The sequence below is a fragment of the Neofelis nebulosa genome, chromosome 8 (genome assembly GCF_028018385.1).
Source record: "Neofelis nebulosa isolate mNeoNeb1 chromosome 8, mNeoNeb1.pri, whole genome shotgun sequence".
Lineage (NCBI taxonomy): Eukaryota > Metazoa > Chordata > Mammalia > Carnivora > Felidae > Neofelis > Neofelis nebulosa.
Genome location: NC_080789.1, coordinates 3,535,028 through 3,552,515, shown reverse-complemented (window position 1 = coordinate 3,552,515; position 17,488 = coordinate 3,535,028). Strand labels below are relative to the sequence as shown.

General features: G+C 62.4%; 1 protein-coding gene across 2 annotated transcripts in view; it reads right to left on the bottom strand.

Annotated features, from left to right (window-relative positions):
• The window catches only part of CELSR1 (cadherin EGF LAG seven-pass G-type receptor 1), a 139,472-nt gene that overhangs the window by 9,917 nt on the left and 112,067 nt on the right, over positions 1-17,488 (bottom strand). For both annotated transcript variants that reach the window (XM_058740985.1, XM_058740986.1), the window contains exons 15-24: positions 16,431-16,614; positions 15,992-16,093; positions 15,282-15,376; positions 14,583-14,792; positions 13,189-13,372; positions 11,508-11,651; positions 7,889-8,093; positions 6,718-6,885; positions 4,950-5,076; positions 2,497-2,697 (exon numbers count right to left, since the gene is read on the bottom strand). In XM_058740985.1, the coding sequence (XP_058596968.1) occupies positions 2,497-2,697; positions 4,950-5,076; positions 6,718-6,885; positions 7,889-8,093; positions 11,508-11,651; positions 13,189-13,372; positions 14,583-14,792; positions 15,282-15,376; positions 15,992-16,093; positions 16,431-16,614 (1,620 nt within the window). The remainder of the gene's footprint in view (positions 1-2,496; positions 2,698-4,949; positions 5,077-6,717; positions 6,886-7,888; positions 8,094-11,507; positions 11,652-13,188; positions 13,373-14,582; positions 14,793-15,281; positions 15,377-15,991; positions 16,094-16,430; positions 16,615-17,488) is intronic.

The window sequence follows — 17,488 nt, the reverse complement described above, 5'->3', positions numbered from 1 at the left end:
TCAAGAGTCAGGAGACGGGAGAGTCTGCCCTTAGCGATGGGCAGGGCCGTCGGGATGCCAAGGGCAAGCCCGGGGCAGGGGAACCCCACACCAAACAGCCCCAGCCTGCCCCATACGCAGAGCACAGCTGGCTCAGAAAAGGAAGGACAATGAGGTGGGCTGGCGTGTTGCCTTAAATAATGTGAAAAGTAAACCCACAAAAACCACCTTTTGAAAAAAAAAAATTGTTAGAAATACATTTCACAATTTAATGGGGCTCTACACGCACAGACTTCTGCACTAAACGTACTACCTTCTGCAGAAACAGAACACAGACAAAATGCTAATGCACAGTAAATCATTTCGACCTGCCAGTGATCCGGGAGATGAAACACCTCGCCCAGAGATGGGCCTGCGAGTTTGCAGAAACCCCACAAAACCCAGGCGCCGAGCCAGGCCCCTACGTTCTGTGCGGCCGGCACTCCTGCCCTCCCGGCTCCCCAGTGCGCCGCTGGCTGAAAGCTCATTCCTGGCAGGGGGATGAGTCAGTGCTCGAAATAAGCGGGCGGCCTCCCTGCGTTTCACACGTGCTACTTAGCTGCAAGGTGCGGCCCGGCCGACTCCACATTCCCCGCTGCTGAGACCACTCAAGGGCACCCTTGAAGGGCTTGGAATGAGTCATGTGGCTTCCCACCCAGAGCCTTCACCTGTCTGATGTGCCGATAAGGACCTGTGCTCGGGCAGAGGCGCACCTGCCCGGCCGGATGCCCAGAAACCCCTGCCCGGCACCACCCTGGGGCCCTCCCCCCAGTCCAAGGGGCACCCTGGAGGGCAGGCTGGCAAATGCTTGCGGGTCTGTCCTCTGCCGGGCCCGCTGCTACGTGAGTCACCGCCGCGAAGTCCCTGAGGCCTTCAAGGCTGTCTGCCTGTGACACCCTGCCTCGACCTCCCCCCTTCCTCCTGAGGAGGTCGGGCCGCCTGAGGGGGTCTCAACAAGGAGGAGGAGGAGCCCAGGCATGCAAGGGGCCCTGACCACTGGGCTAGAACATTCTATGTCTTTTTATATACGCCTTCTTCCTCCGCTAGGGCTGGCCCATTCGCATATATTTCTTTGTCACTGGCGGGGACGCCTCCCCATGCACCTCTCCACACTCTCCCCAGCCCCCAGCGGCGTGGCCAGCCACCGAGTGTCCCTCTCACTTGGTGGCGTCCTCCCCTCCTTGTCCCCCTTCTGGAGACCTAAGGCACCTTCCCTCCGGTCTCTCTGTGCACTTGGCCCCGACGCCCGCCGTCCACCCCGTGCCTGCTGTCCTGGTGCTAGGCCTCCATCCCGTGGACGCAGGACAAACAACCCCACCCTGGCTGTGACTCTGCCCTCCGGTCACCTTCCTGCCATGCAGCCCTGGTCATGGCTCTCCACAGCACAATGCCTGGCGCGGCCCCTTGGGCTCCGGTCGACACCCAACCCGTCCCCACTCATCCTGGACCCCTTCCACCGCATGGTCAGTCCTTCCCTAACCGGGCCCAGCCCCCCACCGGCCACCATGGCACCATTTGGGCACGTGAAAATCATAAGCCGCGATTTGCGTCCGCGTCGGGAAGGTGGGCTCCACGGGCAGGGACGGGAGAGCCTGTGGGATCTGGGTCTCTGGTGGACCCAGAGTGACAATCGCTAGGTCCCTGCTGCAAGGGGAATGAAGAAGCGGCCCCCATGTCACCAGCAATTGGTGGCGGTGCCCTCGGAAGGGCCCAGTGAGAGAGAGTGAGGGCTCACGGCTCGCCCTGGCAGAGATGGGGGTCAGGCGAGAATAACCTGTGCGCTTCCTGCCCTCACTGCATCCGCACGTGTGGTGCTCAGCTGGCCTCTCGTCTCCCCAGGGCTATCAGGGTCCCCACTTTGTGACGGACACACAAGGGAACACGCACAGGGTGTGCCGTGTGCCTCTGACAGTCCCTCAAGCTCTCGGGTCCTGGCTCCTCACCTGTGAGAAGGGATGCCCCCAACTCCCGGGGCCCCAGTGGGATCCAGTAAGCCCAAGCGTGTGTGTAGAGCCTGGGCACACGGCCTACACCTCCACCCGTGCCCCCCGTGGGCACGCTGTGCTGTGACCCTGGTGTTCTACAAGTCCCCTTTGTAGAAACGGGAAACTGCTTTGCCCCCAGCCAGGCGCTGCCTAACCCACAAACCTCCAAGATTCCCTGTGCTTCTCCCTACTACCTGTCACGTCGGCTGATCCCCACCCCAGCCCCCGGGGACCTTGCCGAGGCCGGCAGCCCGTCCCTCCCTCCACCCCGACATGTGACATGTCGGGGGCTAAGCTCTCTCGCATCCTACAGAAGGCCCACCAGCCCTGGGCCCCCGCTAGCCTCAGCTCACCTCCCACTCTCCCTCCTCCCTCCGGGCCAACCCACTCAGCGTCTGCGCCGCGGCCACTTCCCCTTGCTCCTTTGCGAGTTACGGGCCCCGGCCTTGGAGAAGGGTGGGACCCGCAAGGAGAGGGAGCAGAGGGGCCTCACCGGGTTTCCGGTCTGGGTGATCCCGATCACGAAGACCAGCTGGGAGAAGAACAAGGCCCCGATGAGGTTCCTGTGAATGCCGTGCAGGTTGGAGCGCAGAGTCCGCACCAGCGTGAGGAGGACGAAGGCCACCAGCAGGGCGGTCAGGGACAAGGACACGGCAGCGTAGGTGACGATCTTCAGGGGCAGGACCTCCCCGTGCTGCGGGCAGGTGGGGCGAGGCAGGAGAACGTAAGGGCCTCGCTCTGATGGAGGTTTCGTACAGTAAAGGCTCATTAGCGTAGCGACTATCACGGACAGGAACCAACGCGACCGTGACGCGGTTCCCAGGCTGGCGAGGAACTGAGGACAAAAGCCAAATGAATCGTTGGGGGGTGGGGGCAAAAGGGGACGCGGTGGTGGGGGCACAGCTCGGTGAACGGATGGTCCACTTAAACGTGGCTAAGGCAGTGCACCTGCGTTGTGTGTGTTTTGCCATCACAAGAAACACGAGCGCAAATGAAACAAAGCCTCGCACGTAAATCCTACTCTCCAGGAGGTGCGGAGCCCGCCTGCCCCAAATTCTGAGCCGAGAGGGACTTCTTCCAGACAGACCCTCACTTTACGCAGCAGGCAGATGTGCCCCAGCGGCACGGACTGCAACTGTCTCCTGTGCTTCTGCAAAACGGGCCGTTTGTCCAGGGCCCGGTGCCCGGGCGGAGTCTTGGCACTTGGGAAACGACCAGCTCTGGCTCTCCAGTAACTTCCGGAAAGCGCTCTGAACTCACGACTCGAACAGAATTAACGAGCCGGGCCACCCAGGGTAAGGCTGGGAGCCGGGACAGGGTTGGGACCGGGGCGCCGAGGGCTCAGGGCTCTCTCCTTCTGCGGCCCGTGCAGGTGCAGCACTGGGGAGGCCCGGAGGCTGCGTCCGGCTGTCGAGAGGGCTCTGGCCCTGAGGCACCGGGGCAGGGAGCGGGCAGTCCTATTCCCGTTTGACTTCATGCCCCCAAACTTCGGCTTTCCCCACCTGTCAGTCTGCTCCCGGCAGTGCCCAGCTTCCTGGCTCAGGGAGGTCCCCCCCATCCCGCCCCTAGGTGGACAAGGGCCACTAATAACTGACCCCCCTCCAGGTCAGAACCCAGGGCTCCCTGCTCCTAAGTGCCACCTGCTCAGAGCAGCTCCACGGTCAGGGCAAGGCTTGGGGGCACACCCTCCCCTCTTGTCACCCTGGCCGCCATCGGCAGCAACTCACACGGCTGTTACCCTCCCAACAGTGGGACACAAACTTGGTCCCCTGCACACCAGAGGGCCCTCGGGAGGGACAACGGCCTGGCCTCCCAGGACACATCCCAGGTCTGAAACAAAGGTGACAGGTGACGCCTCCCTTCTGGCTCCGAGACACCAACGTCCACACACGTCTGGGCCCAGGCTGACCTCGCTGCCATGCCTGCTGGGGGGCCTGCTGCTCTATTCACCCCATCCACCCTCAGGCTGGCAGAGTCCGGCTTGCATTCCTAAGCCGTGGAAAATGCGAGGAGGTTAAACATTAGCCGCCCTCCGTGGCTCCTGACCGAGCCCCCTCCTTTGAGTCTCCGGGGCCAGCACGCGTGTGTCGTGCTAACGGGAGACCCTCGCTCTGTTCTGGCCAGCCGGCTCTTTCCTCCCTTAAAATTTAAAGCGGGGTAGAAACAGGGGCGCCTGGGTGGCTCAGGCGGTTGAGCGTCCGACTTCAGGCCACGATCTCACGGTTCGCGGGTTCGAGCCCCTCGCCGGGCTCTGTGCTGACGGCTCAGAGCCTGGAGCCTGCTTCCGATTCTGTGTCTCCCTCTCTCTCTCTGCCCCTCCCCCGTTCATGCTCTGTCTCAAAAATAAATACCCATTAAAAAAAAACTTTATAGAGGCGCCTGGGTGGCTCAGTCGGTTAAGTGTCTGACTTCGGCTCAGGTCACGATCTCGCGGTTTGCGGGTTCGAGACCCTCGCCGGGCTCTGTGCTGACGGCTCGGAGCCTGGAGCCTGCTTCGGATTCTGTGCCCCCTCTCTCTGCCCCTCTCCCCTGCTCACATGTGAGCTCTCTCCCTCCCCACCTTCTCTCTCTCAAAAATAAACATTAAAAATAAATAAAGTAAAATAAAATAAAGTGAGGTAGAAAAACACGGAGAATCCTGCTTTGAAGTAAGGGTATATTCTAGGGCCTTCTTCAGTCTGAGGCTCAGAGTCTCCCACTGTGGGTTTTAATTTACAGCCGGGCTCTTTGAAAACTCTTTCCAAGGAGTTTTGTTCTGGAAATCCTGGCAGACTCTGGCCAACCCCCCCAAACACAGGTTTTAACCGTGGACTGGGTTTGTTGGAGATGCCCGGGAGGGAAGATAGGACTCGTTGAGGGGGCAGGGGGGAGGCTAACTGTGCAAAGGGATTCATCCCTGGACACACTCGCCAGGTGGGCAGGACTGCCCGTGGGGGCCGCGCCCACCTCTCGTCTGGAGACATCCATGAGCACTGCAAAGCTGGCGGTGTGGCTGCACTGGCAGACGACGTGGGTCCGGTTCCGGGACAGAAGCTCGCAGCCCTTGGCCGACCACCCTCCGGTCCCCCCGATGCTGCAGAGGAAAGGCAGGCGTGAGACGGCTGCTTCCTCCAGGGGGGTCTCCGAGGCCCAGCCGCCCCCGTGGGAGCCCGCGCGGCATCGTCACGTCGCCCGAGACAGAAGCCACGGTCACCCTCTAGGAGGACAGCAGCGCCTGGGACCGCGTGGACACTCTCCCTTCCCTCTCGTGGCGGGGGAGTGCCTCTACCCTCTGAAGTTCGTGGTTTATGCATCATCTCGCAGTAAAACTTAAATGGGGATGTCTGAGGTCACCGGATGCCCCTTTTGTCAGAAATAACAGTGGTTCCAATGGCCGCTTTGTACTTCAGACTTCTTTTGAGTCTGGGTGGTTTATGAAATAGCGTCTCACGCTCATTTTGCCCTCTCATCTGCGGATTGCACAACGTCTTATGGCAGTGCCCGGAAGCAGGGGCCGATTATTACCCCCGTTTTACTGATGGGAAACCCCAGATGACTACGGGCTGCTACAAGGGTGTCTCGGGCTCAGAGAGCGCCCTGCCCTCCCTGACTCTGGGAAAGTCAAGTAAGTTCTCTGATCCTTAGTGTACTCCCCTGTGAAATGGGATGTGAAGGCTAATACAAGTTTGTCAAGAGCGCTAAGATCCGGGGATGATAGGTACCACAGAAAGCAGCCAGAGTGTAGAGCTGCAGCTAATTGCTGGGATTCAATCGGGCGACCACGAGAGACTGCCGTGCCTCACACATGCCAAACAGACCTTCACGCTTCCCTCGCGGTGAAAGCGGGTCCTTCTTTCTCTCTTTTGTGAGCCAAGCGTCTATTGTACTCCAGACACGATGCTGGCTGCTCATTAACCAGAATTTGGGAAATCAAGGAGACGCAAGGTCTCTGTGCAGCCGAGCCCGTGGCCCAGGGGGAGCCCCCTTGCAGGGCTCTCCCTGGGGACCGGCTCCCAGCACAGCGCGGCTGGAGCCCTGCCTGGCGGACACCTTCTCCATCCACGTGAACCACGACGTTAGGGAATGTCCGCGAGGCGCAGAAACAAACCCCCGGATGCACAAAATTCCATCCTCGTTTCATGGAGGCGGGGGGGGAGGAGGGGGGGCGGGTATGGCCTCCGAGGGGTAAAAGCAGCCCTAGTGGCAGCTGGGTTGATCTCACGGGCGGGCAGGTGAGGTCGGGGACCGCTGGCTGTTAAAAGGATGCCCCCCCCAACCCCCCCCCCCACACACACACACATCTGGGACTTTCTGCTGTCGGTGGAAGGGGCCCTGGGCCCGGTCTCTGACTCCTGCCTCATATGCACGTCTAGAACGAGCCCCTGCCTCGTCTGGAGACGATCGGGCACTCCTTAGCTGCCGGATCGCGGAGTCCAACAGGTGGACGGCGCTGTCTCTCAGGTGGACTTTCCCGGGGGACGTCTATGCGCATCTGTGCACACGTGTGCACACGGGTGCCTGTCCGTGTTCCTAGCCGCATATATTCGTGCACGCACAGATATGCACGTGCGTATGTGGGACTGTGCTGGGGACTCTGACACCCCCAGGATGCGCCCCCTGCCCCGTAAGACACTCTGCCAACAGTGGTGGGGGCTGTAGCAATGACCCCCCCCCCCCCAGTAAACGCAGAACTCTGGGGGTGGGGGTGGCTGCCGACTCCTCGCGTCACCCTTACGTGATGGAGTGGTTCCAGAACACGCAGACGGGCTTGGTGCGCTCCTCGGTCTCCAGCAGGGTGTGCTCCACCAGGACGGGCCTCTCCAGGGGGCTGGGGAGCGGGGCCCCCTCGCGGTAAACCACGGCGCTCACCACCGGCGTGTTAATGACCGGCCGGTTAGGCAACCTGGGGGAACACGGGGGAAGACACTCAGAAGACACTCATCTAAGCCCTGTGCCCCAGGACACGCCCCAGGGACACACGGGGCGGACGTCTTCCCAGGAGGGCAGAGCTGGAGCCTCAGCCGCTGCTCCGGAGAAGGGCCCGGGCCAGGCAGCAGCTCCGCGACGGCCAGGGCAGGCGCGGGGGACATGGGCGGCACGTCTGGGTCAGAGGCAGACTTCGGACATTTAAAAATGAAGAGAAAGACGGGGCGCCTGGGTGGCTCAGTTGAGCGACCGACTTTGGCTCAGGTCACGATCTCGTGGTTTGTGGGTTCGGGCCCCGCCTCGGGCTCTGTGCGGACGGCTCGGAGCCCGGGGCCTGCTTCCGATTCTGTGTCTCCCCCTCTCTCTGCCCCTCCCCTGCTCACACTCTGTCTCTCTCTCTGTCTCAAAAGTAAATAAACATTAAAAATAATTTTTTTAAATAAATCAAAATGAAGAGAGAGAAGGGGTGTGTGCGAGGGTGTCGCTGCCCTTGCGGAAACCCTGGAAACAACCGGAGCTCGGAATAATTACACCTCACGGCAGAATCTCATCCGGCCACGAAGAAGGAGGAGTATGAACACCGGGGAGCCAGGGACACGTGTGGAGAATGACACGACGGTTGGAAAGCAAAGCCTCGGTGGTGGCCCAGCTCTGAGGGGGGCCACGAAGCCCCCGTGGGTGGCGTCCGTTTCTCCAGGCAGAAGGGGGGCCACCGGCGGCCCGGGGCACACGGGTGCGGGGGGGACAGTCCCCCGGGCAGGAATTACGCTGAGGAGTGCAGGGCAGCAACGGTGTCCATCGAGGCACGAGCGGGGTGTGTGCTGGGGAGGGGGTGCTCCCGGCAGAAACACCAGGGAAGGCCCCGCCCGGAGACCCAGAACCTTGTCCCCGGGAGACCGCAGGTAGCGGTCTGCGACCTTGCACCAGGGTCACGGGGTGACATCCTCAGACGTTCGGGTGGCAACTTAGGAAAGCCTTACCGGAGGCTGCGGCGGTCAGGGTCATAGTGCTCGGGCAGGAGCTGCCCCAGGGTCCGGTAGATGATGACCAGGGCGACGGCGAACCGGCCCGGCTCATCGGGGTGCCTCTTGCGCCTCCTGAACGGGGCCTCCCTCTCGGTTCCGGGCCCCGGGGGCGCCGTCTGCGGGGCGGCCTTCCGGCCGGCCGGCCTCACCGTGGGGCCCTCTGCAACGAAGCAGATCGTGAGGATGGGGGCCGGACGCCTGTGTCCCCCCGAAACCGCGTCCTACGCGAGCAAGCAAATCAGAGATTTCAGGGGAAGACAGCAGGTGGCTCCTCAAAAGGTTTATCACGGAGCCCCACGTGACCCCGCCACCCCACTTCCGGGCACGTGCCCTGAAGCGCCAAGGCAGGGAACACTCTCGGTCCCAGACGTGCTCTGTACCCACGGCGGGACAGGCTTCGGCCTCACGGGGGAGTAAGTACCACCAGCAGCCACCACGTGGACGAGCCCGGACCACACGATGCTCGGAGGGAGAAGCCAAGGACTGCGCGATTCCCCTTCCGTGGGCACCGGGAAATGCACAGCCAGTACAAGGGGGGCTCGGGGGGGCCGGGGCCTGAGTGTCTCGTGGGGAGACACAAGGTGAAGGTTCCAGGGTGACGGCAGCTGCACGAGTGCAGATGGACAGAACGCAGCTTGAACTGTGCACCCAAAGGTGCTTAGGACAGTACGTTTTGCGTATATTTCAAAATATCGCATGCTGACGGCTGATCCCTTCCCCCGGGGGCAGGGGTCTCTGCCAGGGCTGCCCCACAAGCCCGCGGGAGGGACAGGGTGCCGTTCGTGTGGGTCTGCGTCCCACACTTTTATCCCATGTGACTCACGGGCATGTTTTAGGTCATACGTGCTCCAGGGATGCAAGACGTCAGGTACAGACCACGCCAATAAGTCAACACACGTATTATGGGGGCATAGATGCTTACAATTTCTTGCCACCGCCTGCGACATGGAACCACGGGTGCCAGAGACCCTGGTCCAAACCTTCCCCAGTCCCAGTGTCCACACGGGATCACAGGAGGGGCTATCGGCCCTGCCCGTCCCACCGGCAGAGGGACGCTCCCCTCCGATGCTCTGTGAACCTGGCCACACTCGCCCATGTTCTCAACGACTGACAAAATGCCCTTGGCAGCATCTGGTGCAGATGTCACCCCTGCAGACATCCAGACCGCCCAGCGCTGAGCGGTCTTGAGCACGGGCTCCAGGGAGACAGGAGGGCCAAGCCCTGAGGGCAGGGGTTCTGGGAGGGGCAGAGCCCCGGGAGACAAGCCTGTGGAGGGGCTGCGAGGTGCGGCGGGGGCGGGTCTCATCCCTGCCACCTCTGGAGGGGGACACTGCACATGGAAAGGCCCCAGCCCAGAACTCATCCCAGCAGACTGCCATCTGACCGACTGATGTCTGGCCCTCTGAGAGGGCACCTTCAACCTCCTGACCCCGCCCAGGGTCACTGACTGCTTCGCAGCAGTGTTTAGTCCCATTCAGGCTGCTCAGTGACATTGGCTTTGGGGTCGGGCAGGGCAGGAGGCTCCCAGGGTCTCGAAGGTCACTGTTTTCCGAGGTGTGCACTGAGTGGCTTTCCGGAAGGTCCATGCAGGAGGCCGAGGCTGGGCCTCCTCACCGGGCCAGCTGCAGGGCCTTACCACCCACTCTGCCTGCTGTGGCACACTGGTCACCCACCTGAGCCGCCCCCAGCTCCTCCTCTGGGTGGGGGGGAGGGCAGTGCTGGCTGCGGGGTTCTCTGAGTGAGAGGGCCAGGCGCTTCCCCAGGCTGGGTGATCCTGCCCGGGGCGTCCACCCGAGAGCCGGATGCCCCCCCAGGGCTCAGACTTGACCTGGACGGATGTGACTATCTTCACACAGCAAGAACATTCACGAAGACTTCACTCCTGGACAACCCCACGGAGTGGGCACCAAATAAACATGCTGACTCAGTTCCCCCTGGTCCTGCCTGCCGCCTCTCTTCTAGTTGCTTCTGGAACGGTCCGGCTGCCAGCAGAGGCTCGCCAGGGCTCTGTCCTCCTCCTCCAGCAGGGCTGCTGCCTCTGGGGAGCACTGCATCACACTAGAGGCCGCCGGGTGCACTGGACAGCGTCCCGGGTCACGGTGGCCTCCTGGGAGCGTCCCGCCCCTTCCCAGTGTCTGCTCTGGGCCTCCGTGATTGGCTGGCTCCAAAGCCTCAGATTCTCCTACGACTTGACTGGCTCTCTGCATCTCTAACTAACCAGCCAGCTAGCAGGTGGGTCCCAGAGGCTCCCCTTGGGCAAGGCATCTGGGCCACGGGTGGGTCATGGCACGGGGACAAGAGGGGCCCGGAGTCCAGAGCTGGGACAAAAGCCCGCCTAGGGGGCAGTCAAGGCAAAGAAAGATTGGGGCCAAGGTGGGAAGGTCAGTGTCCGAGTCAGGCTGGCAAGGCCGAGGCGGCGGGTGAAAGGTGGGCAGAGGCCAGGCCTCGGAGCCAAACCCTAGGGCTCCATCTAAGTCATCGTCCTGTAGGTGAGGAAGACGGTCTTCCAGGAGGGACAGAAGCAGACAGTGGGACACCAAGGGGCTGGGGGGCTGGGCTGCACCCCCTCCACCTCCTGTAAGCTCTCCCCCCGGGAGACCCGCCCTCATTTTTGGCTACGGGAGCTTAGGATACTTTTCTCTGCCACGTGGTGAGCCAGGTGTTTGCAGAAACTGGAGGGCAAGGGAGGTCACAGGAGCCAGGGGCTGAGTCTTGTCATCAGCAAAAGAATTGGCGGAATTTACTACAGTCTGGTGGTGTAGCTAACTGACGAGTTGAATAAGACACCGCGTGCGGGGCCGAGGGGACCTGCGCATCAGCCGGCGGCTGTCCCGAGGCCAGGAGGGCAGCAGGCGCCAGAAGCTTCTCTCACGGGACCTTCTAAAGCCAATTAGGCTCCCGTGTGTCCACTCCTGATGCCACAGGCTCCCAGAGAGAGGATGACCCAGGGGTCAGTCCAGAAGCAGAAACACCGACAATGTCAGGGAAAGAGCCTGCTTTTTTAGGGCAAGATAAGACACCATATTCGTAGGTACACGTACACGTCCCTTCCGAGGGCAGCTGTGGACAAACTGCTAAGAGCTGGAAACCCAAATGGGTCCCCAATTATTTGAAAGGTGGGGTCAGTGTCAAGGTGGACCCTACATCAGAGGACCTGGGTGACTCAGGCGGTTAAGCATCCGACTTCGGCTCAGGGCATGATCTCACAGTTTATGGGTTTGAGCCCCGCATCAGGCTCTGTGCTGACAGCTCGGAGCCTGGAGCCCGCTTCCGATTCTGTGTCTCCCTCGCTCTCTGCCCCTCCCCTGCTTGTGCTCTCTCTCAAAACTAAATAAACGTTAAAAAGAATAAAAAAAAAAAAAAAGAAATGACCCACCGCGGCCACTGGGGTCTGACCCCAGCCATCGCCCCGTGCCCGGCTCCCCGACTCAGGGTAGGCCTGTGCTGCAAACCCACACAACACGCTTTGCTACCGAGAACCGTCTTGCTCGCTGTCGCAGGACCTTGGGAGGAGCCCCCTCACTCCCGCAAGGGGGACCCCCCAAGGGCAGCCGCGGTGTCTGCGGGGCTCTACCTTTCCTGTCGGGGGGTCTGAAGAAGTCGGCCGAGAAGAACACAGAGGACTCTAACTCCTTCGGGAACTCGTCACGAACGTCCTCGAACCGCGGCACCCTGGCTCCCGTGAAGTTGAACGTGTCGAAGATGTCCACGGCAAGAACTGTGGGGACAGGCCACCCTTGTCATCCATCCCCCACTCCCGCCACCGACAGCTCCCTCGACCGTCACCCTTTCCAAACCGCGGAGCCGCGGCCCCGACCGATGATCTTTCAGACAATCTACTTGTAGTTTTCCGCATTCTTTAAACCCGCCAAGAGTTACAGAGCGCGAGGGCCGCACGTGCAGTCAGAAATCACGGGGCGCTGGGGACCGTCTGGCTGGGGTCTCGGGTGCAGCGTGGTGCAGAAGTGGGGGGACCCGAGCAGAGTCACCTCCTGCCCCCTCCCCCCTCCCCCCGCCATGATGTGTCACCCCTGCAGCTACCGTGCCTTACAGGTTACGCGGACAGATTGCCGCAGAGGCAATGTCTCCCCGTCTGGCAGAGACAGGACCCCTGGGCTACGGACTCCTGTGTGCTCTCGGGCGCTGTCAAGACTGAGGCTGTTGGGGCGCCTCTCTGTTGGTGCTGGTCTCCTCTGCAGTGAGGGGCCTGGTGACCAACAGGCCACAGCTACCCCGGGTGCCCCGGGGCGACCCCCAAAGTCAGCCCACTGAGCCGTCTGTCTGGTTCAACACCCCCCCGGTATGAAGGGGGGGATCGCCAGCCACCCACACAAGCAAGGGCTGGGCTCCCGCCCCGAGTCCACTCCTGCCCCTCCTCCAGGGCAGACACAAGAACGCCCAGCACATTCACCCTTCTTCCGTGCCCCCAGTGGTGCCGGGGTCCCGAGCCCGCCTCCACCCCAGCACGGGGCGGGCCGAGTCGGGGGCTCGGGAAGGGTCAGACCGCACGAACATCTGGCGAGGGTGCAAGGGCCCCTCCCCGGTCAGCCCCAGGGTTCACGGCAGGGACGCCACTTCTGGGGTAAGGTTCAGTCAGGCCCTTCCGGTGACGGATATACATAAAGCAATCCCCAGGGCTGCCCCGGTGCCCCCCACCTCGGTGCTAATAAACATTTGCAAGAAGAGACGAGGGCCCCCCGCCTGTAGGGAGGTGGCCCCCGCCCAGGGGCTTGCCAGCTCTGTCTGGGTGGGTGTGGAGGGGGCCTTGCTCCCCATGAAGGAAGCATTTAAACCCTTGGACCTCAGAATGGCCCGTCCTGGGCGCTGGGGTGGCTCAGTTCGTGAGGTATTTGCCCTGTTGACCGTCAGCCCCCGACTCGGGAAGGGCAGACAGATGCTCCCCCATTGCCAGGTGCCTGGCCAGCCTGCCCCTCGTCCTTCCCTGGGTCTGCGCCCCCCGGCCTGAGCCCGGAGGGCTGGGCCTGCAGGCAGACCCCACACCCGCTTCCCTAGACAGCCTCAGAGCCAAGTTCTGGAAGGACCCCCACGGTCCAGCCTGCAGCGTTTCACCTCAGCTGCCCCCGATTCTCTGGGCGCGAGAGTGACGTGCGCGTCTCCCCGGTTCACACACCGGGACGAGAGGGGTCCCGTCTCTCTGCGGACGAGGAACCACGGCTGGTGACCCTTCCCTAAAGACGGCCCAGCAGGGGCCACGCCTGGAGCACAGCGCGCACCCGGGCGGCCGGCGCCCTTACTCATGTTGGCGGTGACGACGATGAAGGGCCTCAGGTAGGTCCTGCGCACGTTTCGCGCCACGTTCCCGAAGTAGGCCTCGAAGCGCTTCAGCAGCTGCACGGCGCCCGCCTCGCCCCGCTGAATCTGCTCCCACGCGGCCTGGGTGTCCGGGGCCAGGAGGGCACTGCCCGTGCGGACCACGTCCTGCTCAGACAGACACACAGAGGGCGCTCAGGCGGTGAGCGGGGCCGAAAGGGCGCGGCCGGGAGCACGCCGGCTCGGGAAGGCCTCCAGCTCGCCCAGACCAGGCCGGCCCAGGCTCAGGGAAGGGGAGACATCCTCCCTGTTTTCCGTGTCAGAGGCAGGAGCCACGTGTCACGGAGAAGCCTGCTGAGGGCGTCCCCACGTCCCTCCCACGACGCCAAGGGGACAAGGCACGTGGAGGGCCCTCGGTTGCATCAGAACTCCACCCCCCCCCGCCGCCCCCTCTGCTGACCATGTAGTGATGCGGCCCAAGGACACAGAGCGGGTTACCCTGTGGTGACACTCCTGACCCCCCACCCCGTCTCAGGGTTTAGGTGACCCGGGCTGTCCATAGGGGCTCCGGGATGAAAACCAGGAGGGGAACTTCTTTTTGCAAAGAATCAGAAATAAGAACAAATTCCACTGGCCCAAACTGGGGCTCGGATTGAAATGCAATCAAGGGGGCCCTGCCTTGCTATGGATGGAGAGGTTCCCTGGGGGCTCCATGAGGATGAGAGGATCCCCGGGGGCTCTGTAGGATGGGGAGGTCCGGAGAGGAGTCCGGAGGAAGCACAGGTGACACTGCTCACCGCCCGGCACTTTATAAACGTCGGGACGAATGAGCATCTCCTCACCCACCACTCTAAACAAACGTTACTTAGGGCCCAGTTACTCGAACAGAAAACAGGACGTTCTTTGTAGGAGACATCGTGTCCTTTGAAAGCAGGCCCTCGAGGTGGGAGCACAGACTCTGGAGCCCCCTTACAGGCTACGTGCCCTTGGCGCTCTCTGCCTCAGTTTCCTTACTTGTAAAGTGTGGCAGTAACCGTGCTAAGTCACGAGATGTGGGTGTGAGGGGCCGAGTCACTAAACCACACGGAACGCGGGTACTGAGTGGTCAGTGGTCGGCGGCCATGACTGTCCCCACCACCAAGACCGTGACCCGCCCGTGCCCTCGCCAAAATGCCCCTAACACCTGCCATCGGTCTCACGGGCCCCCGTGCCGGCTCCAGCGCGGAAAGCGAAGTTTTGCCCTGGGGACGCTGGGTGCGGCGACCCTGAATGGCTGAGGGCAGACCCCGGCCGCCCGCCCACCCCGCAGGACGCCTGGGCCCAGGCGCGTCCTCGGCCTGCGGGGCCTCCCCGAGGGCTCCCTGCTCCACGGCCTCACCTCGTGGAAGTGGGCGTCCCGCGTGGCCGCCAGCTCGAAGCCCTGCTGGCCGCTCTCGTGCAGCAGCACGCGGCCCAGCAGCTGGTAGGCCGTCCGCACGTCGTTGCCGAAGAGCGCGCCCGTGTGCTGTGTGGCGTTCCGGAGCGCTCTGGCCAGCCACAGGGACCGCTCGCCGTCCATCTGCGTCTCGTTACGACTCAGCTTCTCATTCTGGAAAGAAGGGGGGGCACCCGAGACGTCCGCACAGCTGCCATGGCTGCTTTGCTCCTTCCTGTCACTCAGGAATCTGTTCCCTTCCGGTAAAAGCTTCCTCATCAGACGAGGACTTTAAAAGTCCAAAACCCCAAAACGAACTTTGGTCGTTAACTACGGAACCAGAAAGGAGGGACTGTCAGGCCAAAAGGCGCTGGAAAGAGACCACCAAGGGAAGAACAGAGAGCGAGACGTGGGAACAAACGGGCGAGATCGGGGGCAGGGGACCGGAATGTGGGGACTCCGCGTTTCCAGATCTAGGTGCGGGGCTGGACCCGACGGGAGGAGCAGCCACGCCCGGCTGTGGGTGCCCAGAACAGACGCGGGCGCTGACGCACCCAAGCCATGCCCAGCCCCTGGCTGGGGCGATGCGGAGGCCTCGCACCTGCCCCCTCTCCTGACCCCGCTGCGTGCTCGCCCCCCGCCCCCCCCCTGAGGCCGGCCTACCATGGCTTTGAGCTCCACGAAGGAGACGGTGGTGCAGTTGAAGAGGTCCGGGGGCAGCCAGCCCTTCTCCCCACTGCAGTGCCGGACTGCGTTCCCTGGGGAACGGGGAACAGAGAGGAAACCCTGAAATTCCAATTGTTAATTACGCTCGTTTATCTGAATGCACGCAAATCCCGTCTGTTCAGGGGGGACGTGAACTCCAGGAGTGAAGCACAGCCCTGGGTGGGGCCGGGGCCCGGCAGGTGCCACGGCCTCGAGGCCCTCCCAACCTCTCTCCCCTCGTGCCAGGGGCCATGTGGGCCGCCCAGCGATTAGGAGCCAATATGTGAGCAAGTCCACGAAGAGAAATCGGCTCCGTCGTTTGCCAAATGACGAGCGTCCGTCTGTCCGCATGCCTGCTGCGAATCCGACTCTGATGCGTGGTCTCACTGGACCTCCCGACCCCCCTCGGGGCGCGGACGCGGCTCCCACCCCCATATGACAGAGAACCCAGCGCTGGGAACAGCGACGCAGCCTGCCCGATCCCGGCCACTATGCCCCTCATGTCTGCGTTACAGCCTTTCCAGCTTTCGCCACTGACAGTTAAGGGAACAAAATTTCGTCAACGCAGAACGTCCCGTGAGTTCCCATGCTTCGGCCAAGTCTCCCGTAAGCCACGTGCCTCGACCAATTTCCTGCCTGGAACGGATGCCACAGGCCAAGGCACTTACCCGTGGATCCCTTGGGGCACTGCACCGCGGCCGGCTGCCCGAACTTGGTCTGCGGCCACCAGATGCCGGCCTCGAATGCTCTGGGACACCCGTTGTAGATCACTGGAGGACGGGGGAAAGAAGGCCACTCAACCGGGCGTGGCCATGGCCGTGGCCGCGAGGGTGCACAGGGCCCCACATGCTGCACCCGTGTCGAGAACCGGACCCCTGCACTTTCCCTCATCAGCGTGAGAACGCACGAGGGCGGGGCCCTGGCTCTGACCCATGCCCTCTGCGAGGGCCAGGTCACTAGAAGCTCCTGTGGACACAGGCAGGCCGGGAGGCTGCCGACCCGCCCCAAGCCCCGGGAGTCTTCTGTGCACACGTGGACGCACGCACACACACGCCCAGCAGCCTGTCCCTGCGACGTGGCCTGCGGGGTTCAAGGGGCAGCTCGGACCTTCACAGCCGAGCATGGTGACCTCGGCGAAAGGGTTGTCGCAGCGGTTGCACTGACGGCCGATGACGCCCGACTTGCAGACGCACTGCCCAGTGTCCACGTCGCAGGCGCGGCTGTGGGAGCCGTGCGGGAAGCAGTCGCACGGCAGGCAGGCATCCTGGTCCGGGGGCCTGTAGTAATTCTCCTGCGAAAGCCAGAAGCCGTGCGTGGGACTCCACACACGGATGGGGTCTACACCTCGATTCTTCCGGAGCGCGTCAACGTTACAGCGCGGCTCCTGGGCCTCTCTCTGCTGCCCTCCACCCACAACCCCCCGCCGGGGGCTTCTTGGGTGCCCGCCATGGCGGACGGGCAGGTGCAGTCTCCAGGAAAGCACCTTTCTAACTTCTTAGCAAAGACTTGTGGGAAGCCTGCCTATCTGTCCTAGAAAATACTGGATTCAAATGGAGATTGAAGGACAAGGATGGCCCTTGCAACGTCTTTTTTAACCGAGAGAAACCAGAGGCCACCTAGTGTCCACCACTGGGCAGGTCAGGGTGACGGCCAACAGCACGGGCTTCAGATCACAAAGTCCTGGGTTTGTGCCCATCCAGGCTTTGACTGGCCACACTGCCCTTGACGGCTCACTCAAGCGTCCCCGGTGAAGACTGGGATGGGGCTGTGACTTGGGCAGAGCCACGGCCAGTGTCCACGCTCCTGTGTCAGGAAGGAGCGTGGAACTGTCCCCACCGTGTGTGTTTTAGTGTCTTGGAGAAGGCCCTAGAATGTTAGCAGTCGCCCCCGGAGGGGAGATGGGTGTCACCGTCACCTTTTAGATACTGTTGTGCATTTTCTGTAATATCTGATGAGAACAAATCCCAGGTACATTTTTCCCAAATACCCTCCCCACCTTCCTCCCACAGGTGACCCACCCAGTCTGGTTCCATGTGGTTGGCCCAGTCCTGACCTGCTCCGGCTGGAGCAGACGTAAGCGTTTCAGGAGGCAGCGTTCGGTTTTTGGAAGCACCATGGTGCACAGGGGACGTTACTGATGTTAAACGGCCACGAGTACCTGTGAG